Below are 12075 nucleotides of genomic sequence, written 5' to 3'. Positions count from 1 at the left end.
ATAGAACTACCATGAAACAGTATCAAAAATGTACACGAATACCAGAGATATAATACAGTGTTATCATAATACTAATGATACACCTAATAAGCATGAATTAGAACATTCAACTAACACAGATATGATGCTAACGATTTTCTATAATACGACTTAGCATATAGCTGAGGGACCAAGAACAGATATATATGATGGGATCAAGATGCGTGGTACAGAGTCAGTTGGGATAATTTGATGGTTAGTTAAACTCAAGAGTTGGGCGAAACACGGCCTGTGTCGGGCTGTTTGTATTCATATAAATATTGCTGTATTGTTTAAATAAATTACATTTCATTTCTACACGATCTGCTTCTTTTTGCTTTCCACCTTGGAGTTTGCAGACCGTCTGCCTTTGTGCTTTCTTAGTTAAACTCAAGGCAATTTTGTTGTATAGTTAAGCAAGAGATAAGAACTGATCTAAGTTAGTGTGGTGCAGAATGAGTGTATAGTCAGTCACCCTATGTATTAAAGACTTGGGAGAAGAGCCAGGCTTTCACCTGGTTCCTGAAGTAGAGGTAGTATACGTAGCCCCTCTGGGAGTAAATTCCAGAGCATGGGGGCTACTCCTGAGAAGGCTTCCTGGTGGGTATCACGTACAATTTCTTTTGATGAAGGTACAGATAGTGATAATCCTTGAAATAACTTTAGAGGTCTTAAAGGTATGTAAGAGCTAGCTTATTCTTTAAGTACTCTGGCCCATTTTGTCTGAGGACTAGAACTAACAAGCCCAACTGGGTTGACTAGGAGTATTGTGGAAGTTCGGATGTAAAAAAAAACCCCAAAATGGGCATATCAAAAGATGATTTATTAACAACAAATGTTCACTTTGCTGTAGCTTTCTTAAGATCCATCATAAGCCTGTGAATATTGTCCCATTTCACCTTTTATTTGATTATACCACAAAGTCATTGTCTAAGTGATTTACATCAAGAAGTGCAAAAATAAGGGGTGAAAGCTATAGGAGAAGCAGCAAGAAGGAGGTTACAAAGTTTAATTATTATTTGTTATATTTGTATCCCACATTTTCCCACCTATTTGCAGGCTCAATGTGGCTTACATACACGGGCGTAGCCACGGGTGGGCCTGGACGGGCCCAGGCCCACCCATCCGCATTGCTGTCTCCCTTTTGTCCCACGGAGGCAGCGCTTCCTTCCTGCCCTGTCTTCTCCCGAAGCTCCGCTGCATCGGTCCCTCCCTGCAAGTAGAATCCTCCTTCGCCGGTCGCGCTGCGCTGCCATGCAATTGCACACGCAGCTACGCTCCTCCCCCTGCCGCGTCTATCTGGCCCTCTGTGATGCATTTCCTGTTTAGGGCCGGATGAACGCGGCAGGGGGAGGAGTGAAGCTCCATGTGCATGGCAGCGCAGCGCAACCGGCGAAGGAGGATTCTACTTGCAGGGAGGGACCGATGCAGCGGAGCTTCGGGAGAAGACAGGGCAGGAAGGAAGCGCTGCCTCCTTGGGACAAAAGGGATAGAGAGAGCGCGAAGGATGCGGATGGGCGGACCTGGAGGAAAAATGGCTGAGCTGCTGGGACATGGGAGGGAGAGGAGGAAGGGCTGGAGGGAAGGGAGAGAGTTGCTGGGACATGGGAGGGAGAGGAAGAAGGGGACTGGAAGGAAGGGAGAGAGCTACTGGATATGGGAGGGAGAGGAAGAAGGGACTGGAGGGAAGGGAGAGAGCTACTGGATATGGGAGGGAGAGGAAGAAGGGACTGGAGGGAAGGGAGAGAGCTACTGGATATGGGAGGGAGAGGGAGAAGGGACTGGAAGGAAGGGAGAGAGCTACTGGATATGGGAGGGAGAGGAAGAAGGGACTGGAGGGAAGGGAGAGAGCTGCTGGGACATGGGAGGGAGAGGAAGAAGGGACTGGAGGGAAGGGAGAGAGCCGCTGGACATGGGAGGATAGGGAGAGAAAGAGGGGAGATGGATGGAAGGATGCAGAGAGAAAGGGGAGAGACTGGAAGGATGTGGAGAGAGAGAGAGAGAGGGGAGACTGAACAGAAAAGAGTAGAGAGATAGAGACACTAGATGGAAGGATCAGGAGAGAGGGTAGATGGGTGGAAGGATGAGAGAAAGAGGGAAGACACTGGATGGAAGGGTAGGGAGAAAAAGGAGACGCTGGATGCAAAAGAAAGAGGGGCGCTGCTGGATGGAAAGAGGGAGAGGACAGAGTAGGGAAAGACTGGAGAATAAGAGGAAGGGGCATGTGGAGAACAATGGTGAAGAAAAGATGAAAAGCCATAGGTGGTGAATGGACAGGAAACCCTGGCAAGAGAAAGACGAAGGAAAGCAGAATCTAGAGACTGGGAGCAACACAATGAGAAAAAGTAAATGGCCATACAACAAAGGTAAAGAAAATAATTTTATTTTAATTTAGGATAAAGTAATATGGTACCTGTGTTAATAAAGTTTCAGAGACCAATACTTCCTTCCTTAGGTCAGGAGAGGATACCATAACAGCGTTATGCTGACCTGAGGCAGGAGGTTTTGGCCTCTGAAAGCTAATTGAAAAGGGTGTTAGGCTTTTAAATACATTTTCTGAAACCTGATGCACTGAAAAGCAGCACTTTACCCTGTGTGACAAATGCATCTGATTAGTGTGACTAAATTTTGCTGGGGAAGGGGGAATAGAGAGAAATTTTGTGCCCACCCACTTTAGGTTCAGGCCCATCCAAAATTGGCAGTCTGGCTACGCCACTGCTTACATAGGACTGTTATGGCGTTCGCCAGTTCCAGTATGAACAAATACAAGGTGGTGTTATGATAGAATAAGGTTCAAGTATGGTAGATACATTGGGGAAATTTAGGGAGGAAGTGAGAGGTAGGGGTGTGTGTGTCCATTGTGATCTATGGTTTTGTTGTGTTGCATGTGTTCAGGCTTTTATGTTGGGTCAGTGGGATATGCCTTCCTGAACAGGATTGTTTTTAGTTCTTTCCGGAAATTCAGGTGATCGTACGTTGTTTTTACTGTTTTTGGCATTGAGCATTCCATAGTTGTGCGCTTAAGTAGGAAAAGCTAGATGCATACATTGATTTGTATTTGAGTCCTTTGGTGCTTTGGTAATGAAGATTTAGGTATGTTCGTGCTGATCTTGTTGTGTTTCTAATTGGCAGGTCTATAAGGTCTGTCATGTATCCCGGGGCTTCGCCGTAAAGACTTTTATGAACCATGGTGCAGATTTTGAAGGCAATACGCTCTTTGATTGGGAGCCAGTGCAGTTAATCCTAGCTGTATGTGCTACAGAATTTGGTTTTTTTTTTTCTAGTTTGGACTACTGTAGTATTTGCTATGTTGGGTTGCCAGGAGGTCCCTGATTTTCGACTGTTTGTTTTGTTTGGAGAACACTAGAAGGTGAATTGTTTCTGTAGCAGGTCCAACAGAGTGGAACAAACTGCCTGGAGCCCTTAGGACCCAGAAGAATTTGGGATTGTTCAAAGACTACTGAAACAGCATTTGTTACTGCAGGCTAAAAATTGACCGGCAGTTGATGGACACAGTATAGTGGTGTCTATTTATATTGTATTTGCTGAGTTGCATTTCTTACAACAGGCTGGTTGCCAACACTGGCAAGGATACCTAAAAAAAAAAAAAAACCTAGCCTGAGGGGAAAGCTGGAACGAAGTAAAAACTTTGAAAGGCAGTTTTAAGTTTCTTAAGAGAAGCTTCACAACAAATGTCCAGGGGTAAGTGATTCCAGAGAGAAGGGTGCAGCATAAAGCAGGTGTTTCATGTATAATCTAACCTTATATGTAGATGCAATGGAATAACCAACAGATTGTGTTGGGAGGATCAGAGATGACATGGAGTGTAAGGATAAGAACGGTAAAGAAAAGGTGGGATCCCAGAGTAGAAGACTTGATGAGAAATGGTGAGAATCTGGAAAGGAATGCAGTGGGAGATACGGAACCAATGTCCAGCATACAGTAGCAGGTAACACTTTTGGCACCATGAAGACGTTTTAACAGAAGTGTTTTGTACAAGTTGTAACTGATTTGGGAAAGACTGAGACCACGATAGAGAGAATTACAGTAGTCTTGGTGAGACTATTCCTACTGGAGAAGTTCTGAGTTCTTTTTTGGGAAAACAGTGCAATATGAACATATAGTAAAACATGTAGAACAGATGTTAAAATGACAGACAGTAAAGCATCTGCTGTCTTTACGAATGAATCACTTCTCAGGAAGTGATGACTTTGTAGACCGGCTTGGGTGAATCTCTTCATAAAGGCAGTTAATAAATCCCAACAAATACATAAATACAACTTCATATGATATATTTTGTTTCATGCATTTCTAAAACAAATCATTTTTGCTTATAGGAAGATAAAATGTTTTAGTAGAAATGTAGCACAGTGCTAAGTACTGTCTCAAATAATATACTAGTAAAAAAGGCCCGTTTCTGTATGAAAGGAAACGTGCGCTAGCAAGGTTTTCCTCCCCCCCCCCCTCGCTCTCTTCCTCTGTCCCCTCCAAGTCCCATGGCCCCCTTTCCTCCCCTCCAATTTCCATGGCTTCCTCCCTCCCTCTGTCACTCTCCTTCACTCTGTTCTCCCTTCGAGTTCCAGTCCCCCCCTCCCTCCCATCCCCCAACGTGCACATCGCCCCCCCCCCCCCAAAATCGCCAACCCCCCTCTCCCCCTCTCTTAACGGGGTCCCGGCGGCAGCATTGAAGAGCGAGCAGGCTCAAGGAGTCTGCTGCCTTCCCTTCTCTTTGCTCTGAGCTCTGACCCTGGTCCCGCCCTCATTTCCTGTTTCCGCAAGGGCGGGACCAGAGTCAGAGCGAAGAGAAGGGAAGGCAGCAGACTCGCTGAGCCTGCTCGCTCTTCAATGTTTCTGCCGGAACCCCGGTAAAAGGAGGGGGAGGGGGGTAGTGAGCTTCCTGCACGCAGGGACGCCGCTTCCGACAGTTCTTTTTTCCGCTTATGTTTCAGCTGTTCCTGAAGGGCGGGACCACAGGAACAGCTGAAACAGAAGCAGAAGAAAAGGCTGTCGGTAGCGGTGTCCCTGCGTGCAGGAGTTAAGAACTTTTAAGCAGGTGGCTGTTACGAAGGGAAGGGTGGAGTGGGAGTGGGGTCCTGAAACATCAGAAGGGGGTTTGGGGGGGGGGGGGGGTGTTTGCGGCACCATTACCATCATCGGAGCTCCAGCAGCACTACTAGTAGTTTTCACCTCTAAACGTTCTGTTTTGCCTGTGTCCGTAGTTGGTCTGCGGGGATCACGTCATAATGCAGCCAGTGATGTCAGTCTGTTCTGATGTGCCTAGCAGACCGACTCCGAGGGAGCCATGGTCCCAGGCAGGTTAGAACGTTGGAGGTGAGAATTATTATATAGGATATAGAGCTTTTATATAAAGTGCAGTGTACATCATGTGTTGTGCTGTCACAGGATGAGACGCTGGCTTTTCTAGCATTAGCTTTGTGCTGTCTGATATTAGTAGGTACCACAGCTTCCCACATCAGTTTTTTTTTTATCTATTGTTCAGCAGGATGGGACTGCAGCCTACTTTTCATGTCACAGCCTTTGAATATCTAGGTTTTCAGCTGTGAAATGAGAGAAAATAAAGTTTCAGTAGCTATTCAGTTCTTCCCGAGGACTCATTTGTTGGATAGGTATGGAGACAGAAGCTTCTGCCAGTGAACTAGAAGCTGAGACTCGGGAACACTGAGATGACACAGATCACTCCTTCGTCGCTAAGGACTAGTTGTTAAAAAGTGCTTCTGTGAGAGACTGGAAGACAAAGTATTATGAATTAGCAGAAAACACAAAAAGGTGCTGTAGAAAGAAGTGAATCCTCAGTGAAGCATGGGGACTGGGATAATTCTACTCAGTGGCGTAGCTAGGGTAGTTGACACCCGGGGCCGGTCATTTTTTAACACCCCCCCCCCCCCCCCCCCCAAATCCAGTACTAGGCATACCGAGAATACAAAACACTCAGGACCTATAGCGCAATTCTACCATACCATAAGCAGTCGTTTCTACAAGTCACACAAGCATCTTAAACGCTACAGTGAGCACTAGAACATCAATTCACCTATTGTAAAACGAAAACAGACAGATTAGTACAGATCGTCGATCCTGCACAGTCAATGCCAACCAAAAGCCATGTCTTTTTCACAAACACAGATACACCCTAATCCACTATAGAATAAGTAATCATAAACTTTCTATTTAGACAAAAATTAAACTGAACCCCCGATGCCAGACTCTGCATACAATGCAACACCACAGAAACAGAAAATGTCCCCTAGTACTGTGCAAAATATAAAGACAGTGGATGTAAATTTGAAAAAACTAACAAATCCGATCACCACTTTACAAATTAACAAATAGAAATAAAACAAATATAGAAAATAAAATACCATTTTATTGGACTAATACATTTAGCTTTCAGAGGCCAAATCCTCCTTCCTCAGGTCAATACAGTATAGTGCTGTTATAGTATCCTATCCTGACCTGAGGAAGGGGGTTTTGTTCACTGAAAGTTAAGTCAAAATGTATTAAAAAATTAGTCCAATAAAATGATTACCTTATTTATATGTTCTATTTATAAACATTTATTAACACATAAACACAGATACAATACTATACCCTAAAGCAAAAAAATAAAAAATATATATTTTATTTACAGTTTGTTGTCTCTGGTTTCTGCTTTCCTCATCTTCTTTTCACTGTCTTCCTTCCATCCAGCATCTGTCTTCGCTCTTTCTCTGAAATCCAGTGTCTGCCCTCTCTAATGTCCCTTCCATCCAGTGTCTGCCCTCTCTCTCTCTCCCCCTTCCACCCACCATCTGCCCTTTCTCTCTGCCCCTTCGATCCGTCTGCCCTCCCTCTCCTATCCATCCAGGGTCTGCCCTCCCTCACGCTCCCCCCTTCCATCCAGGGTCTGTCTCCTCTCTCTGCCCCCTCTTTCCACCTGCACCTAGTTCCAGCCCACATCTCCTACCTGCCACCCTTTTCTCCCATCAGTCCTGGGCTTCAGCCCCCAGCCACTTCTCCCTGTCCCCTTTTCAGCCCCTAGTTTCAACCCCAGCCCTTTTCTCTCACCAGTCCCGAGCTTCAGCCCCAGACAGTTCTCCCTGTCCCCTTGAAAGCCCCCAGTCCCCACAGTTTCAGCCCCTGCCCCTTTTCAGCCCCCAGTTCCAGTTTCAGACCCCTTCTCCCATGAGCACTTCCCTCCCCAGTCCCCTTATCCCCTCTGAGCACCCCCACCCCTCCCCAGTCCCCTTATCCCCTCTGAGTACCCTTCTGAACTCCCCCACCTGTCCCCTATCCCCTTCTCACCTCTGAGTACCCTTCTGAGCACCCCTCCCCAATCCCCATTCTCCCCTCTGAGCACCCCCACCCTCCCCAATCCCCTTCTCACCTCTGAGCATCCCTCCCCAATCCACTTCTCCCCTCTGAGTACCCTTCTGAGCACCCCCACCCCTCCCCAGTCCCCATTCTCCCCTCTGAGCACCCCACCCTCTCCAATCCCCTTCTCCCCTCTGAGCACCCCTTCTCCCCTCTGAGCTCCCCCCCTGACCCAGTCCCGTCCCCCCTCCATTGAGAGCCACAGAGCCCTCTTCTTCTGCCACTGCCTGCCTTTTTCTTTTTTTTTTAAATCCGTGCAGCCACGCAGGCAGCGCTTCACGTCTGCCCTGCGTGTGCTGTGAAAGAAGTAAATCGCCAGCGCTCGCGTCGGGCCTTCCCTCGATGTCCCGCCCTCTTGTGAGGTAACTTCTTATTTCCTCGAGGGCGGGACATCGAGGGAAGGCCCAACGCGAGCGCTGGCGATTTACTTCTTTCACAGCACACGCAGGGCAGATGCGAACCACTGCCTGCGTGGCTGCACGAATTTAAAAAAAAAAAAAAGAAAAAGGCAGGCGGTGGCAGGAGAAGAGGCGCGACGGAGTACCCCCCACCCGCGGACACCCGGGGCGGACCGCCCCCACCACCCCGCCCTTGCTACGCCACTGATTCTACTGTAGCATGAATTCCTGAATTTAATCCTGGAGTCACAGTTATGCAAAACCTAATTACCTGGTACGAAAAAACCCCTCCAATTGCTGAAAATTTAACTTCTCTGAAAAGCACATCAGGCCGTCAAAGAGACGGGGTTGTAAGAATATGTGTGTTTAGCAGATGAAGATGATTTCCTGGTATGTATCATGTGGCACTGGGGGGGGGGGGGGGGGAGGGCTTATGAAAGGGAAGTAATGTGTTTGAGTAATGTAGGAATTTTATGATATTTACATTGAGGAGTTAAGTTATGGATATATTTTTGTATGTAAGCAAACACACAAATATTAGGGGGGAAAACACTGTTCCATGCTTCAGATCCTCACTGCTGCCACTGAATACCCATCTGCCAGATACTCGAACGTGCCAGAGAAGAAACCTTTTTCCCCATAGAAGATATATTACCTTTCTTATGTTAGCCCTATCAACAACATAGCTCTAGGGCCTTGGCAGTATGCCTGCAGAAATTCAAAGCCTCGGGCAAAACCTGAGACAGGGTTTTGATTGGGTCCAGAATAAATGGCATGCCCAGGAATTGCTATGCACATACTACTTTATAGAGTAGCCTTAGCCGTTTTTTTGTCTGCGGTGATACTTAAATAAGCTCTCCAAGAGAAAAGACTCTCTCTGCACAGTGAAGCCTTCTCAGCTTCTCCCGACTTCATCTTAAGGCATTAAATGCCTTTCAGAGTTCTGAAATATCTCATGAAGTTCATCTCCAGCTGCCTTCTCCAAAAGTAGTCTATCTCCAAAGCATTTGCAACAAGGCTGTGTTGTTTACTTCCTCATTGCTTTGAAATTCCCTACCAAAAGTTATTTGGGATATGGAAAACTAATTTTTAGGAAACCTATGAGGACTTGGGAGCCCTTTTACTAAGCTGCATAAGCATCTGTGTGTGCCCAACATGCGCCAAAATAGTTACCGCGTGGCTCTTGCACTAATTTCATTTTTTCAGCGCATCTGAAAATATTTTATTTTCGGACGCACGCCAAGTAGCATTTGACGCACGTAGGTCATTACTGCCTGGTTACCGCATGAGTCTTTACTGCTAGGTCAATGGATGGCGGTAAGGGTGCAGACCCAAAATGGACGCGCAGCAATTTTGACGTTGCTCATAATATTTGTTTACTTACTTTTATGTGTTCTGCAGTATTTGGAAAGATTCTAATGAGAGAATACATATTTCTCCTCCATTTCAAATCAGGGCCATTTTGGAAAAGTTGAGCTATGCAGATATGACCCAGAAGGGGATAACACAGGAGAGCTGGTTGCAGTGAAATCACTGAAGCCAGAGAGTGGTGGTAATCACATAGCAGACCTGAAGCAAGAAATTGACATTTTGAGGAATCTGTACCATGAAAATATTGTAAAGTACAAAGGAATATGCACTGAAGATGGTAAGGATTTATTTATTTTGCCAAGTTTAAGAGCCACTTCTGCATGCAAACTTATGTACACAGAGATGTTGGTGAGATGAGAAAGAAGCAATCTAATCTAATTGATGATTTATAGACTATGCTGATCCCATCAAAAGTTAGTAGGTAGTTTACAATTCAAAACCTCACCAGGGTGAGAAATGATAAAATATTACCAGAAAAACAATCTCAAATTTATCAAATAAGGTTTTTAACTTCTTAAGGAATTGCATAAAATTTGCTTCTTGGTGAATTGGAGTAGGTAGATCATTCCAAATAGTAATGACCTGATATGAAAACATTGAACCAAGATGCCTCTTAAACCATATATTCTTAAAAACTGGATATTTTAGTTGCAATCTTCGAACAGAAGTATAAAAACAGCAAATAAAAAAATTGGATAAGCAATACAGATTATCATCCATATAGCACCTGCAAAACTAAACATCCAGCTTTAAGAATGATTCTTGAGCGAACACAAAGCCAATACAAATCTTTCCTATATCCAGAAACACTATCATATTTCTGTCATCGAAAAATTAACCATATCACCGTATTCTGTAATAACGGTAATTTAGTTAATAACTTACTACTTAGTCCAACATACAGTGAATTACAGTAAAGATTAGGCAGTCAACATTTGAACCAAAAGTACAAAATGATGTTTATAAAAATATGACCTTATCAGCCTCAACTAACACATTCTGAAAAAAGATTTTTTTCCAAATTTGATTAATCTGGGCATTAGAGCTTAACGAATAATCTAAGATGACTCCCAGGGCCTTAGATTCTTTTTCCAAATGTAAAACTATACCATTAGATAATGTTAAATAAAAAAGAATATCTGTTAAAAAATTAGAAAACCATAAAGCTTTCATTTTACTCTGATTCAATTGAAGCATATGTTCGACAGCCCATATTTGAATTTTATCCATATCATGAGAACTGTTTACAGACATTTCTTGCAGGGTAGCACAGACAGAAACCAATATTAAAATATTATCTGCATAAGAAAACAATCATCAATAGATTTGGCATAGTTAAGTGCCTCTGTATGACCGATTTTCTGTACTGTCAAGTTTATGATTTTTCCTTTCCTTTTTAAAATTGATTTTATCCTTTCGTAAACCACTTAAACCTGAACAAGATAAGCGCTATATGAAATGATTGTAATAAACCTAAATATAAACGTACAGATCCTATCTGGATTTCCAGCTGATATTCCTTTGTTTTATCATCAAACATCAGAAATAGATTCCTTCATTCTACTTCTAGCCAAGAATTTTATTTTACATACTGTAGATACTGTGATGTTTGCGGGTAATCCCTTTGTTAATAAACTAAATATTTATTTTAGGTGGTAGCGGGGTTAAACTGATCATGGAGTTTCTTCCTCTTGGAAGTCTAAAAGAATATCTTCCCCGGAATAAGAGCAAAATAAGCCTAAAACAGCAACTAAAATATGCAGTACAGATATGCAAGGTGAGTTTGTAAACATAGCCATACCAAATACTTTTTCAAAATATGCTTTTAATTTTATTCTTTATAAGATCTTAATTGCCCTTTAGAAAAATGTTGAAAGCTAATTTCTTTAAGCAAGCCTACTCTAATGTCCCAACCTAACCTGATCAACCACCACTCCCAATTCTGTTCCGACTATGATACTGACATCTTCATTGGTTTTACTTACCCCACCTCCCCATTCCCCCTCTACTCATCCCAACCATCTCTCCATCTCTCCTTTGCTATATTCCTCCTTACCCTATTTCCCCCAACCTATACTATCATATCTTGTCTACCCTCCCTTATCCTAATCATACATTATCAAGCTTCAACTTTATCATGTTTCACTACTGTTTAATTTCTCTCACTATTAGAATTTGTATTTCGAATTACTATGTAAGCCGCATTGAACCTGCATTGTATGGGAAAGCGCGGGGTACAAATGTAATAAATAAAATAAATTATGACTGAGAGAGGTGAGCTGCCAGATTGGTCTCATTGAGGATACTTGACATTTTGCATTATAACCTTTTTCCTCCTTATCCCATAATTCACTGAGGCGAACACTGGCGCACATCATGTTTCTGCTGTGTGTAACTAAACTTTTGAGAGTGCACAAAGGGATTTCAAATAAAATTTACCTCTACAGTGTAAGGGCCGCCTTTATAATCTCAAGGTAAAACGGGTACTTTGACTCAGTCTATTTGAAATGCCTTGTCGATAAAGTATGACTGTTGAGATATCCATAAGGTGCAGTGCTAAAGTATAGTAGAAAAGCACAATTAAAAATTATAGCTGTTGTTCAATCAAAAGTTTTAAGTGTGATAAATCATACGATTAAAAATTCTGATCAAGTAATAGCATTTTTCATTGCTGTCCAGGTAGCACTGCTGAATTGTCCCTTTAACTGTCATGGTCTAACTTGACCTGGTTAGCTAACTGGATAGTAGGCTAAATATGGGGAAGAGGGTAAATTTTGCTGATTCTTCCCTAAAGTCTGTCCCTAAGAGCACTCACCCCCTTCCATAGCTCCATTCCAAGAGCATTCCTTCTGAACAAAACCTCTCTTGAAGACTCCTTAACAGTATTCCCCCATTCTCCCCCCCTCCCCAAAGCCTACCT

At 43.6% G+C, this 12075-nt stretch overlaps 1 protein-coding gene across 1 annotated transcript in view; it reads left to right on the top strand.

Moving 5' to 3' along the window:
• The window catches only part of JAK1 (Janus kinase 1), a 212802-nt gene that overhangs the window by 192609 nt on the left and 8118 nt on the right, over window positions 1-12075 (top strand). The window contains exons 19-20 of the mRNA XM_030207520.1: window positions 9240-9432; window positions 10808-10932. Coding sequence (XP_030063380.1) covers window positions 9240-9432; window positions 10808-10932 — 318 coding nt within the window. The remainder of the gene's footprint in view (window positions 1-9239; window positions 9433-10807; window positions 10933-12075) is intronic.

The sequence above is a fragment of the Microcaecilia unicolor genome, chromosome 6 (assembly GCF_901765095.1).
Source record: "Microcaecilia unicolor chromosome 6, aMicUni1.1, whole genome shotgun sequence".
Classification (NCBI taxonomy): Eukaryota; Metazoa; Chordata; class Amphibia; order Gymnophiona; family Siphonopidae; genus Microcaecilia; species Microcaecilia unicolor.
The sequence above is the reverse complement of the archived record's forward strand: the minus strand, read 5'-3'. Positions and strand labels throughout refer to the sequence as shown.